Source organism: Macrobrachium rosenbergii, chromosome 37 (genome assembly GCF_040412425.1).
Source record: "Macrobrachium rosenbergii isolate ZJJX-2024 chromosome 37, ASM4041242v1, whole genome shotgun sequence".
Taxonomy (NCBI): domain Eukaryota; kingdom Metazoa; phylum Arthropoda; class Malacostraca; order Decapoda; family Palaemonidae; genus Macrobrachium; species Macrobrachium rosenbergii.
This window is the reverse complement of record NC_089777.1, coordinates 18,243,336-18,256,536: the sequence shown is the minus strand read 5'-3', so window position 1 is coordinate 18,256,536 and position 13,201 is coordinate 18,243,336. Positions and strand designations below refer to the sequence as shown.

Genomic DNA, 13,201 nt, shown 5'->3' with positions numbered 1-13,201 from the left:
GGTTCTCAAACTGGGGTGATGAAGCCATTTCTTGGGGTTTAACAAGGCAATCCAATTTGTAATAAAAAGGAACAATGTTTTAATTTCAACTTTTGGTCAAAGGAATAATATCTAAAATCTAAATTCTTTATTTCTTAAGACTTAATAAAAGTAAAATTAATTTCTTGCATATAAAATGCATTAGAATTAGAAATTAAACATTCCAATATTTTTCTTTCCTTTAATTTATAATCCACATAACTGAGGAGGAATGTGGTAGGAGGGGTAACGATACCAAAAAATTTGAGAACCATTGATTTAGGCTCTAAACTCATCAATAAATATTCTAAATGTTTAGTAGGTAATAATTAATCTCCGTTCAATTTCCAAGAAGGAGTCATTAAACGACCATAACCTTATGATACAAAAGTTCATAGTTGCAAAAAAAATGAAATAAAAAATTAATGAAAAATAATAAATTTTCTAAATATTTCTTAGGCAGATAGACAGTCAGACAGGAAAACAAAGTCCCTAGATTATAATTAATCTCCCTTCAATTTCCAAGAATGAGGTGATTAAACGACCATAACCTTATGATACAAAAGTTCATAGTTGCAAAAAAAAATAAAAATAATTAAATGAAAAATAAAAGAAAAATGGGAAATGCTTACGAGAACCCGTTTCGCGTGAAATGTTTGGTCATTAGGTTAATAGCCTTCTTGATCGCCGTTTCCAGAATGCAGCAATGCTGGGTCGTAATGGAATGAATTTTTTTTCGAGAAATCTATTTCCGATGATTTAAAAAATGCATCTTTGGAAATCTGTTCCCGATGACGATTAAGACCTGCGTTTGGACGTTATTTTTTCTGCTCCGATTTGCAACCTGTCGGTTAATTATTCCTGTATTTAACAGGTGTCATTACAGTCACGTTGCCTCTTGCACTGGACTGGTATAATTTGTTGCAAGATTCAGGATATTTCATACTTTACCCTAAGACAAGCGCTTTTATCTGGACAGAATCCGCGTCAGTGCATAAAACCTTATGGTAAATGTAATTATGATTTTTAGTTTTCTGTAAAAGAAAACTATTGTGCCGGCTTTGTCTGTCAGTCCGCACTTTTTCTGCCCGCACTTTTTCTTTCCGGCCTCAGATCTTAAAACTTCTGAGGTCTAGAGGACTGCAGATTGGTATGTTGATCATCCACCCTCCAGTCATCAAACATACCAAATTGCAGCCCTCTAGCCTCAGTAGTTTTCATTTTATTTAAGGTTAAAGCTAGCCATAATCGTGCTTCTGGCAATGCACCAACACAAGCCACCACGGCCGACTGAGAGTTTCATACAGTATTATACCGAGACCACCTAAAGATAGATCTATTCTCGGTGGCCTTGATTATGCGCTGTACAGAATACTCGATTGCGCCGAGAAAACTTCGGCGCATTGTTGACTTGTTATTTTTCAAGACTGAATTTATTATCATTGGAGAAATTCACTGATACTGGATTTCGAGAGGAATGTTTCTCTACCGCCCTCTGTTTTTCCAGAAATATTTCCCGTTTGATTTTTGAAATAGCGGGTTTATCATAACTTGAGAATCAATTTTACACAAAAATTTTTTTCCTTTAACAATTATTTAAGTGGGAAAGTCATTCACGTGAGGATGTATTTACAAAGCAGATTACAAAATAAATAAATTAATAAATAAATAAATAAATAAATAAATAGGCATAAATAATAAAGAAAGAAATTAAATTAATAAACAAATAAACACCAAAATAAACATACTCAAGATTATAGCAGCAATTCTAATCCTAGCATGAAACCTAAACAATATTAATAAGTAATTCAACTCTCTCGAACTACTAAGTGAGCTCAGAAAAATCCCAGCTCTTCTGTGCTTAATTATGCATACTGTTTAACCACCGAGGAGTTTAATAACACGTGTACAGTCCTCATTACATCCTTCCTATATCTCCAGTACGGAAAACTTCAGGAAACTTCGGGAAACTTCAGGGAACTTCCTCTTAGCAAATGCACTCGTGTAGCACGCCATTGGGAAGACCAACTCCCGTTTGTTTTCCCAGAAACGTTTTTGTTTTTCTTTTATTAAAAAATAGATTAAACGTTTGTTTTAAATGGTGCGAGATACTGTGAGCAGAAGCAGGTTTTCCCCGATGTACGTCCATCATCTCTAGATGGAAGAGTGGGTTTTCTAGGTGTGTTTTTCATATTCTAGAGAAGGCATTTTTTGTGTGTTTTTTTTTTTAGTTAAGGAAAGAAATGGGGATAAGACAGGTGAATTTAATGTGACAGAAGATATTAGGCGATTCTGAGTGTAATGCGTTATGTGAATTGCGGGTTGAGTTGTTCTCTCTCTCTCTCTCTCTCTCTCTCTCTCTCTCTCTCTCTCTCTCTCTCTCGTGTGAAGGAATATATTTGGTAATTTTTCAGTGTGTTACATTGCTTTAATTACTAGTTGAACCTCTCTCTCTCTCTCTCTCTCTCTCTCTCTCTCTCTCTCTTGTGTCCTCATAATCTAGGAAATATTTTGAATTTTTTTTAGTGTGTTAAATTGCTTTAATTACTAGGTTGAACTCTCTCTCTCTCTCTCTCTCTCTCTCTCTCTCTCTCTCTCTCTCTCTCTCTCTTGTGTCCTCATAATCTAGGAAAGCCATTCTTATGAATTTTTGCCCAATCAAGGCAAACAATGGAAAATGTACCTGAATTTCAGGTTGAATTTTCTCTCTCTCTCTCTCTCTCTCTCTCTCTCTCTCTCTCTCTCTCTCTCTCTCTCTCTCTCTCTCTGCCACATCCTCTTCAATGACTTTAAATCCCCATAGCTTGAGTCTAAAAGCTTTCTCGTTACTGCGAATCCCTACTGACACTCCCTCACAATCCCAAAATATATCCCTACCCTTTTGTCGTATTACGTCTTAATCCCTCAATGACTCATTTATAAGATCATACTCTTCCTGGCTCTCCCTCATACTCACCCACTGACTCACACTTCCCTCATACTTATTTGTCACACACTATCCAAGACGTCTCACTCATACTCATTATACTTATTCCTGCAGCTACTTCACACTATGCAGTATTCACTCACACCTCCATCAAATTTCCCCCAACACTCCCTCATTTTCCACTAATTTTCGATCGTACTCGATCACATTTTCCCCAAACTTCGTCAACAATGTCACAACTACATCAGTCTCCATCACACACTTCTTAATTTCCCCAGCACTGCCACACCTCCCTCAACCTCCATCACACTTTCCCCAAACTTCCCCAACACTGTTTTACACCTCCTTAAGTCTCCAACACACTTTCCCAAACTTCCCCAACACTGTTTCACACCTCCTTAAGTCTCCAACACACTTTCCCAAACTTCCCCAACACTCCCACACCTCCATCAACTCCATCACACTTTCCCCAAACTTCCCCAACACTGCCACAACTCCCTCAATCTCCATCACATTCTCCAAACTTCCCCAACACTGCCACACGTCCATCAACCTCCATCACACTTTCCCCAAACTTCCCCAACACTGTTTCACACCTCCTTCAACCTCCATCACACTTTCCCCAAACTTCCCCAACACTGTTCCACACCTCCTTAAGTCTCCAACACATTTCATTACACTTCCACTCACCTCCCCTCCCCACCCGCCCACCTATCCTTTAGCACCTTAAATACGTCCACTTTAATTTGACGACCTTCTAAACGCTTACAGAGAGAGAGAGAGAGAGAGAGAGAGAGAGAGTGCTTAGAGAGAGAGAAGGATAAATGGAGGGGTGGGGTGTTTGGGGACTGCTAAGTCCCTATTCTGAAGGATTGCCATTTTTTTGGCTAAATCTCTTTGGGGGTGTTCCAGATGCTGGTTTTTATGTATATGTGTGTATGTTTCTATATCGATATGTGGTATACATGTATGTATATATTTTATATATATATTTTTGGTATATATATATATATATATATATAAATATATATATTGTTGGGTATATATACGTTCCAGATGCTGGGTTTTATGTATATGTGTGTATGTATGTATATATGACACACCAACCAGTCGGCCACTGGTTAGTGTGTATATATGTGTATGGTCGATACGGGACGGTGACTTATTATCAATATATATATGAAAATATATTATTTATAGATATGATATTAAAGGACGTTTGTAGTGTGATTGTATATGAATGTGTGTGTGATAAATAGTCATATATATATATATATATATATATATATATATATATATATATATATATATATATATATATATATATATATATATATACATTAAATATATACACATATACATATAAAGATGCATATGTATGTATGGATGTAAAATAAATAGATAGGAAGATAGATCGATAGATGGAAAGATAGATAGATAGATAGACATAAAACGAAAATATAACTCCTCTGTAAAAATAAAAACGAAAAATAACATTACAAATAACAAGTAAAAATTCCGCCGAGGTTTCTTCGGCGCCATCGAGTTTTCTGTACAGCCGTTACAGCGTATAATCAAGGCCACCGAAAATAGATCTATCTTTCGGAGGTCGCGGTATAATGCTGTTTGACTCGCGGCCCGTGAAACTTTAACCACGACCCGGTGGTGACCTATCTTATATCGTTGCCAGAAGCACGATTATGGCTAACTTTAACCTTAAATGAAATAAAAACTACTGAGGCTAGATGGCTGCAATTTGGTGTGTCTGATGATTGGAGGGTGGATGATCAACACACCAATTTGCAGCCCTCTAGCCTCAGTGGTTTTTAAGATCTGAGGGCGGATAGAAAAAGTGCGGACAGAAAAAGTGCGGACAGAATAAAGTGCGGACGGACAGACAAAGCCGCAAAATAGTTTTCTTTTACAGAAAACTAAAAACGAAGACTCTTAATTAATGAAAACACCGATCTTATTAATGAATGTATCCAGTTCTTCTGCAGTAAACCAGATTAGCATAAATTACCGCGATCGGTCGGAACGTAAACTGAAAATTATCATATATTTTCGCACTGAGGGAAGAAGTCTCTCCAAGGTATTTTAATTTTATCTATCGGTGAATTTCTTTTGCTCAGTTATTCATTGTGTCTACCTATGTCTTGGCGAACTGTTAGGGACTTGAATGTTGTATAATCTTTATAGTAATGCTCTTTTTTTATACGTTATGTTTAAATCATTGATAACAAGTGAATGATTTTTATATTAGTCCAATAAATTAGGTTTATATATAAGTATGCGTTTTAATCGGGCTTTAGGAGATATCACAAGTAAGGAATTATATAATTTGTGTAAGGGTTTGTTTTCGGAGGGGGTCTCCCCTGGGGTTGGGAATGTGGGGGAGGGGGTGGCTGTTGGCCATGGCATTGCCCAATGGATTATTCATTAATTTGCTCACTAGATTAATCTGCATTTTGCTTCAATAAAAAAAATTGTCAAAAGAAAATAAACTCATTGATATAATTGTATATATCTTAAAAATCTTAGCTAATGATTCTTCAAAGATAATCTACATTCTTCATCATTATTCATTTCTCATCCACACTTTCAACCCAATGTATAACCTACGTATCAGTAAAACGAAAAATCAGCTAGGTTATAAAAAGAATTATAAAAATGTATAACATGCAAAGGAAGAATGATAAAGAATTCATAACTCGCAAAAGCACGAGAAACAAAAAAACAGAATTTGCGAAGAGACTCCATCAGTCATTCGCTAATTTGCAAAACAAATCCTTTTCGTTTTTCTTTCGTGTTTTTTTTTCTATTTTTGGCCTGATAGTTTGCAAACCAATTCTCCCCGATGACATTAACTGGAGCCTGTGAGGGATTTGTCGAGTCTTTTTTTTTTAAATGGACCCGTTGGCAAAAAGGAGATACTATTTATAGCCTCCTTGCAAATGTCATTCTCGCGTTGTCACACTGAATGGTTTGGTCGGATGCTGAAGGTTGGACTTTCGCGGGGTTTAGTGTTTGCGTTTGGTTTTGTTTATCTGTTTGAAAGAGTTTGGTAATTATTGTAATTTTTTTATATATATATATTATATATATATATATATATATATATATATATATATATATATATATATATATATATATATATATATATATATATACATATATGTTACAGTCAGATATAGGAAACCAGACATTTCACAAACTGCCTGAAATTTCAAGCAGATAGCGAAATGCATTTAGGGACATTTGACCTCCCCGGAGGCTAGTACTAAACACGGCGAAATACATTTAACCCCCCAAGGGGCTAGTACTAAACACGGCGAAACAGTGTAGGTGAGTCACTGTTTCGCTGTGTTTAGTACTAGTCCCTGGGAGGATCAAATGTCCCTAAGTGCATTTCGCTATCTGCCTGAGATTTCTGTCAGTTTCGCGAAATCCCTGGGTTCCCTATCTGCCTGTAACATATATACATATATGAATATGTGTGTGTGTATACATATATAGATAGATATTTTGATAGATACAAAAGCAACAACCCAGTTTAACAAGCAACTCCAAAAAAATAAAACTGAAACCTACCTTCTTAAAATGTACCGACGTATCATCCCCCCCAAAATTATCCCTCTGTCTTTTAAAACGATACTCCACCATCTTTCATATAAAGTGTATCTCTCTCCCCATCTTTTATCCTCCGCAGCTAATGATATTACACGGAGGTGACCGCAACCAGATAGCGGAAATGAAAGGAACCGACTCGTATTAATGACATTTTCCGCCCGGCCGGTCCAGTAAAACGGAAAAGGGGTCCCTTAGGCTAAAAAATAATCGGTTTTTTATGTAGAAGAAATTGGGGAGTCGTCGGCCGTGTTATGGTCTTCAACTTTATTCCAGGATGAATTAAGGTCAGTTAAGGTCAGGTTAGGTCATTTTCCTCTTTGATGTAAGGGTCGATGGGATTGGCAACCTACATTATAAGGTCAGTTTGACTTAACTATTCTCTGGAAATGTGTTGGTCTTCAATTTTATTCCAGGATGAATTAAGGTCAGTTAAGGTAAGGTTAGGTCAGTTTCTTTTTTGATGTAGGGGTCAAGGGGATTGGCAACTTAGATTATGAGGTCAATTTGACTTAACTATTCTCTGGAAATGTAATGGTCTTCAATTTTATTCCAGGATGAATTAAGGTCAGGTTAGGTCAGTTTCTTTTTTGATGTAGGGGTCAAGGGGATTGGCAACTTAGATTATGAGGTCAATTTGACTTAAGTATTCTTTAGAAATGTTATGGCCTTCAATTTTATTCCAGGGTGAATTAAGGTCAATTAAGGTCAAGTTAAGGTCAGTTTCATTTTCGATGTAGGGGTCCAAGGATTAGCAACGTGGATTATAAGGTTACTTTGACTTAACTATTCTCTGGAAATGTAATGGTCTTCAGTTTTATTCCAGGATGAATTAAGGTCAATTAAGGTCAAGTTAAGGTCAGTTTCCTTTTTGACATAAGGTCTCAATGGGATTGGCAACCTACATTATAAGCTGCAATGCCAGTTTTCTTTTTTTTAATACAGACCCAATGGATGAGCAGCCCTATTCTAGGGACACGTTGACCTAGCAGATTTTTAAGGATATTCAGACATAAATCCTTTTCCCAGTTTTGATAGAAGATAAATTATTATAATCCAAGGGATTGTAACCAAATTGTCTTATTTAGCCAAGCAAAGGAGAAAAGGCCCAGAAGGGGTGGGAAAAAGCATTGGAAATTTTTCATGACTTTAAAAAGACGTCTCCCAATTGCATTTCTGATGATTGATAATTAAATGTGACAAATATCTCTTGTTATATAATTACCATTTATTTTTAGGAATTTTAATTAATTATTTTTGCAATTAACAAAGTAAATAATTATTTTGTTTGGTTGACTGATAATTAAATGTGACAAATATCTCTTGTTATGTAATTACCATTTGTTTTTAGGAATTTTCATTAATTAATTTTGTAATTAAGAAAGTAAATAATTGTTTCATTTGGGTGTTTATTTCTTTTATTATTAGATTTGTTTTTATCTGCAAAGATGGTGTCGTAATGAGTATTTAAAAACAACTTTTTTTTAAATTTAGGCTAATTTGTAATTTCTGAATCATTTAACTGAAAACCATTATAATATCTTAGCTACAATAGCCAGAATCCACGTAGAAGTAAAAGGCATTTCTTTCATTTGTCGGAATATTAATTCAAATTCATCAGTCATCTAAAAAAAAACTGCAGAAAAATAATGACTATAATTTGTCAACACGATTACATTAGATTACGAAACATGCATATTTCTAATAATCCAATAATTAATAATTCGCATGATTTTCAGTAGGAACCAGCTGTGTCTAATGTCCCAGTCCTCCTCCTGAAGTAAAGCTTTGCCAGAAACACCGACTTTATCAATCATCATCAGATAATATAAACATCTTACATATTTTAATAAATAGAAATAGTAGTTTTCCTTGTATTTTAATGCGAAGGTTACAATGACCTTGGTTGGGTCATTGTCAGTGAACTGGCGTTCCTGACCTGTCAATAATGACAGCAATATGCAAATCCTTTTGCAATTGCATCATGATTTTGATAAATTATGTGCATCATATTGCATTGCATTTTTTATGATTTTTTTTACCAGCCAAACATTGAATTTTCTACCCATAGACTATCTGCTACACACAGCAAAAATAAATACATGAAACGTAGATATATTTTTTGATAATTATGTGCATCATATTGTACTGCATTTTTTTTATGATTTTTAACCAGCCAAACACTGAATTTTCTACAAGTAGACAATCTATTACACACAGCAAAAATAAATATATGAAACGTAGATATAGGTATAAGTCGATAATTTTGTCATTAACCACCTCCTTCTTATAGGCTAAAGTTAATGACGCTTATTTCATTTATCATGAAGAACAGAGATTATTATAATTGCAGCTGTGAACTTTGAAAATTGACTTTTGTCGATAGCGTCTATCCTTGACCTTTCGTTTGCTTGAAGATCAGCTTACGTAGCTACGCTTGTCGTCAAGGGGAATTTTATCTCGCTGCGATCAATGCTCGTAATATAAAATCTAGCAATTTTCTATTTTTGTGGTATATTTTTATTTATGAAAAGAATTTTCAGAGGAAATTACTGCTGTTTTGTATCAGAAGTCAATGTATTCTTTTGAAGGTTTCTAGGCTGTTGAATGATATTCTATGTATGTATGTATGTATGTATGTATGTATGTATGTATGTATGTATGTATGTATGTATGTATGTATAAATGTCTCAGTAAAAGATGAAGAAATTAATGTTATATATATATGTGTGTGTGTGTATAAGTCTCCGTAACTGGTATAGATATCATAACTGTTTTTATAAAGCCCTATTTTTGTACAAAAAAAACTTTCAAAAGGTACTCCATCATTCTAAAGTGATATATATCACCTACGAGAAAAAAACTATTAACATTCCTTAATGAAAATCATATAGATTCTCTCGTGGGCAACTCTTCAATTTATAGTTTTCTAGGAGGGTCCTATAAAACCCAGAAACGATTCCTTGGTACTTTCTTTGGTAGAAGTGGCGAGGAATTCTAACAAAGGGAAATTGCTAATGAAATTTTCTTAGAATATTCAGTGCCTTTATGAAGTTACAAAAGGCCAGAGGGGGAAAATAAATTAAAAGGTTTTGTCTTACTGGCTCAGTTTGTTCTGCCTTGAATGTAGTGACTGTTTGTCTGTAGGTATATGTATATATATATGTATGTATATATATATATATATATATATATATATATATATATATATATATATATATATATATATATATATATATATATGATATATGATTATAATCACTTTTGTACGTGATTCATTTTATCAGTCCTTCGTCAATGGCTTGAAAATAAAGTCGAAACCGGTCAGGACCTACACCCCGTCTCTTATTTTTCACCTGTGGTAATGTGTGATATAATATATATATATATATATATATATATATATATATATATATATATATATATATATATATTATATATACATATATATATACATCAAAGATTTAAACAAACGAAAATCTAATTACCGCAAACATAAACATGTCTACACAAACAACCAAGCCATTATAAACAAAAACTACAAAATCCCCCTCACAAACAGCAGACGCACAAAAAAAAAAAAAACGACGTTGAACGCAACCAATTATAACTCATACTAAAACAAGCCACTAATAAGCCATCGCGATCGTGCAGCTGAACGCAGCCAACCAGACAAAGCCGTCCATCGCTCGGCTGGAACGAAGCAGAGAAGCCTAATTTCTTTATAAAAAATGGCTCCACAGTAATCTTGTTTACTGGTCTTGTGGGGCGTCCTTGTACTAACCCTCCCCCCTCCCCACACCTCCCCAACACCCCACACCCCAAAAAAAGTCTTGGTGTTGTCTCGTGTCGCCTGGCGTGTGCAACTTTTTTTTTGCCTCTCGGAAAATAAGAGAGAAAAATTCTTTAACTTATCTACGCTATCTCTCTTAAATAGGCTTTATGGTCAGACGTCCGCATTTCTTCAAGCGGAAAAGTATGTGTTTGAGAGAGAGAGAGAGAGAGAGAGAGAGAGAGAGAGAGAGAGAGAGAGAGAGAATTCTTTTAAGAAGTTATCTAGCAAGCATTTGACGTCTACATAAAGATATGGGCGCTGCGATATCTCCTTCGTACTAGCATGGAGATTTTGTTTAAAGAAATAAATGATATTTAGCTTAGTTTTATCGTCCTATTTTATTGTTTTAAGTATTGAACAGAGGATTAAATTAGAATTAAATACATAAATAATATCCGTAGTGTATTTACGCATAATAATTGCTATAGCCAAAACCAGAGTTTAAATATGCCCTTATCGTGCCTGGCAATCCACCGGTCACCAGTGCGTCCGATTATTTGACGGTAGATTGCCACGGCACGATAAGGGAATCTTCTGAATCATTTCCGGCGGATATAGATTTAAATCACAATAACATAATTACTCTTTTATGCTACCTAGAATTTTTCCTCCATCCACCATAACATTATATCGTTGCCAGAAGCATAATTATGGCTAACTTTAACCTTAAATAAAATAAAAAATAAAAAAACTACTGAGGCTAGATAGCTGCAATTTGGTATGTTTGATGACTGGAGGATGGATGATCGACATACCAATTTGCAGCCCTCTAGCCTCAGTATGTTTTAAGATCTGAGGGTGGACAGAAAAAGTGTGGAGAGAAAAAAGCGCGGACGGACAGACAAAGCCGGCACAATAGTTTTCTTTTCAGAAAACTAAAAAAAAATCATTTCAAGTGACTCTTGGACCTCACAGCCAAAACCATTCACTTGCCAAACTCACCGACCAAACTCCAAAAGCCTCGTCGAGTCACAACGAGACCAGAGAGACCTCTAAACCAACTTGGAGGAGGAGGACATCAAGAGTAATTGAATCGTAATGAAAGACGCGTCGTGTACTCGCCCCGTTATCAGATACAAAGCCGAAGTCATTGACAGTCAATTAAGCCGAACGCATCTATCCGGACTGACGTATCCCATTAGGAACTGTACTCTCAGATGAATGAATGAAGCTTTGGTCGTCTGTCTGTTTACATCCACGTTATCGCCGGGTAATTGGAATTCAGTGGGTTTCTCTCTCTCTCTAGAGTGAGCGTAGTAGATTTCATTCATCTCCTGTCCATTCATAACCTAGTCGATTTGATTACGGAGGGAAATGACACGGACTTGTTAGAATTATATTGGTGTCTGTGTCAGAGGTGTTGCGTAGTTTGAATGAATGATGGGTAGTTGGAATCCAATGGGTCACTCTCTCTCTAGAGTAAGCGTAGTAGATTTCATTCATCTCGTGTCCATTCATAACCTATTTGATTTGATTACGGAAGGAGAGGTGTAATTATTGTAGTGTCTTTTTTAAAGGAAATAGTGACGTAATATGGATTATTGATGCAATTTGGGTTGGTATTTAGTTTATGTAAGTAAACTTTTCTATAAATAATTGTAATCAGTAATCCTACTGTGAAGCATAGTGTGTATTCATTTATTTATCTACATAGAATGTCCAGAAGTATTTTTAGTCCCAAATCAGCTCATAAAAATACACTAATTTTCACCATAACCGAAATAACTGGGGTCTTCTCTCTCTCTCTCTCTCTCTCTCTCTCTCTCTCTCTCTCTCTCTCTCTCTCTCTCTCTCTTCAGTGAGATATTTTTGAAATGAAGCTTAGCTCTCTCTCTCTCTCTCTCTCTCTCTCTCTCTCTCTCTCTCTCTCTCTCTCTCTCTCTCTCTCTCTCTCTCTCTCTCTCTCTCTCTCTCTCGTCAGAGATATTTTGAAACAAAATTATTCTCTCTTAGGATTAAAAGCACCTCTCTCTCTCTCTCTCTCTCTCTCTCTCTCTCTCTCTCTCTCTCTCTCTCTCTCTCTCTCTCTCTCTCTCTCTCTCTCGTCAGGAGACATTTTTGAAATGAAGTATTCTCTCTCTTTCTCCCCCTTCAGGGAGGTAATTTTAAATAAAGCTCTCTCTCTCTCTCTCTCTCTCTCTCTCTCTCTCTCTCTCTCTCTCTCTCTCTCTCTCTCTCTCTCTCAGTCAATCAAATACCACCTAGGTTTGACTAAAACGAAACCAAATGTCAGGCATAAGAATTTAATCCCCAATCATTATCAGTTCCAGATTACCGAATCCATTGCTTTTCATCTTCTCTTAACCTCCTGAATTATTCCGAAAGTTCCTCGTGATTATCTGTACGCTTTTCGTGTCTCTCCGGCGTAATTACGAATGCAGTTCGATGACGCACGAATTACAAAAACGCTTTTTAATGCCGTGTGAGACGGGACTCAGATCAGGGACTGGAGGAATGAGGTCGGTTCATTTGTCATTCGTAGAAATGTCATTGGTTATTTTTTATTTTTTTATTTCGTGAGCCTGAATCGGTAGGATGTGTATACGAACATTCGGGCAACGAGTTTAGCTAAATTGGATGTGTTCAGGACTTGGATGGGTGACCACTAATAAAAGATAGACACTGTGGATACAATGCCCTTATATATATATATATATATATATATATATATATATATATATATATATATATATATATATATATATATATATTATATATATATATAGAATAAACGAAACTGCAAACCTCCGCCAAAGCTTAACAGTTCTTTCCCCTCCGCTAGAGGCCCTTTCTCC

General features: G+C 35.6%; 1 protein-coding gene across 1 annotated transcript in view; it reads left to right on the top strand.

Moving 5' to 3' along the window:
* The window catches only part of LOC136825170 (uncharacterized), a 4,540-nt gene extending 866 nt beyond the window's left edge, over positions 1–3,674 (top strand). The window contains exon 2 of the mRNA XM_067081195.1: positions 3,059–3,674. Coding sequence (XP_066937296.1) covers positions 3,059–3,674 — 616 coding nt within the window. The remainder of the gene's footprint in view (positions 1–3,058) is intronic.
* The last annotated feature ends 9,527 nt before the right edge of the window (positions 3,675–13,201 follow it).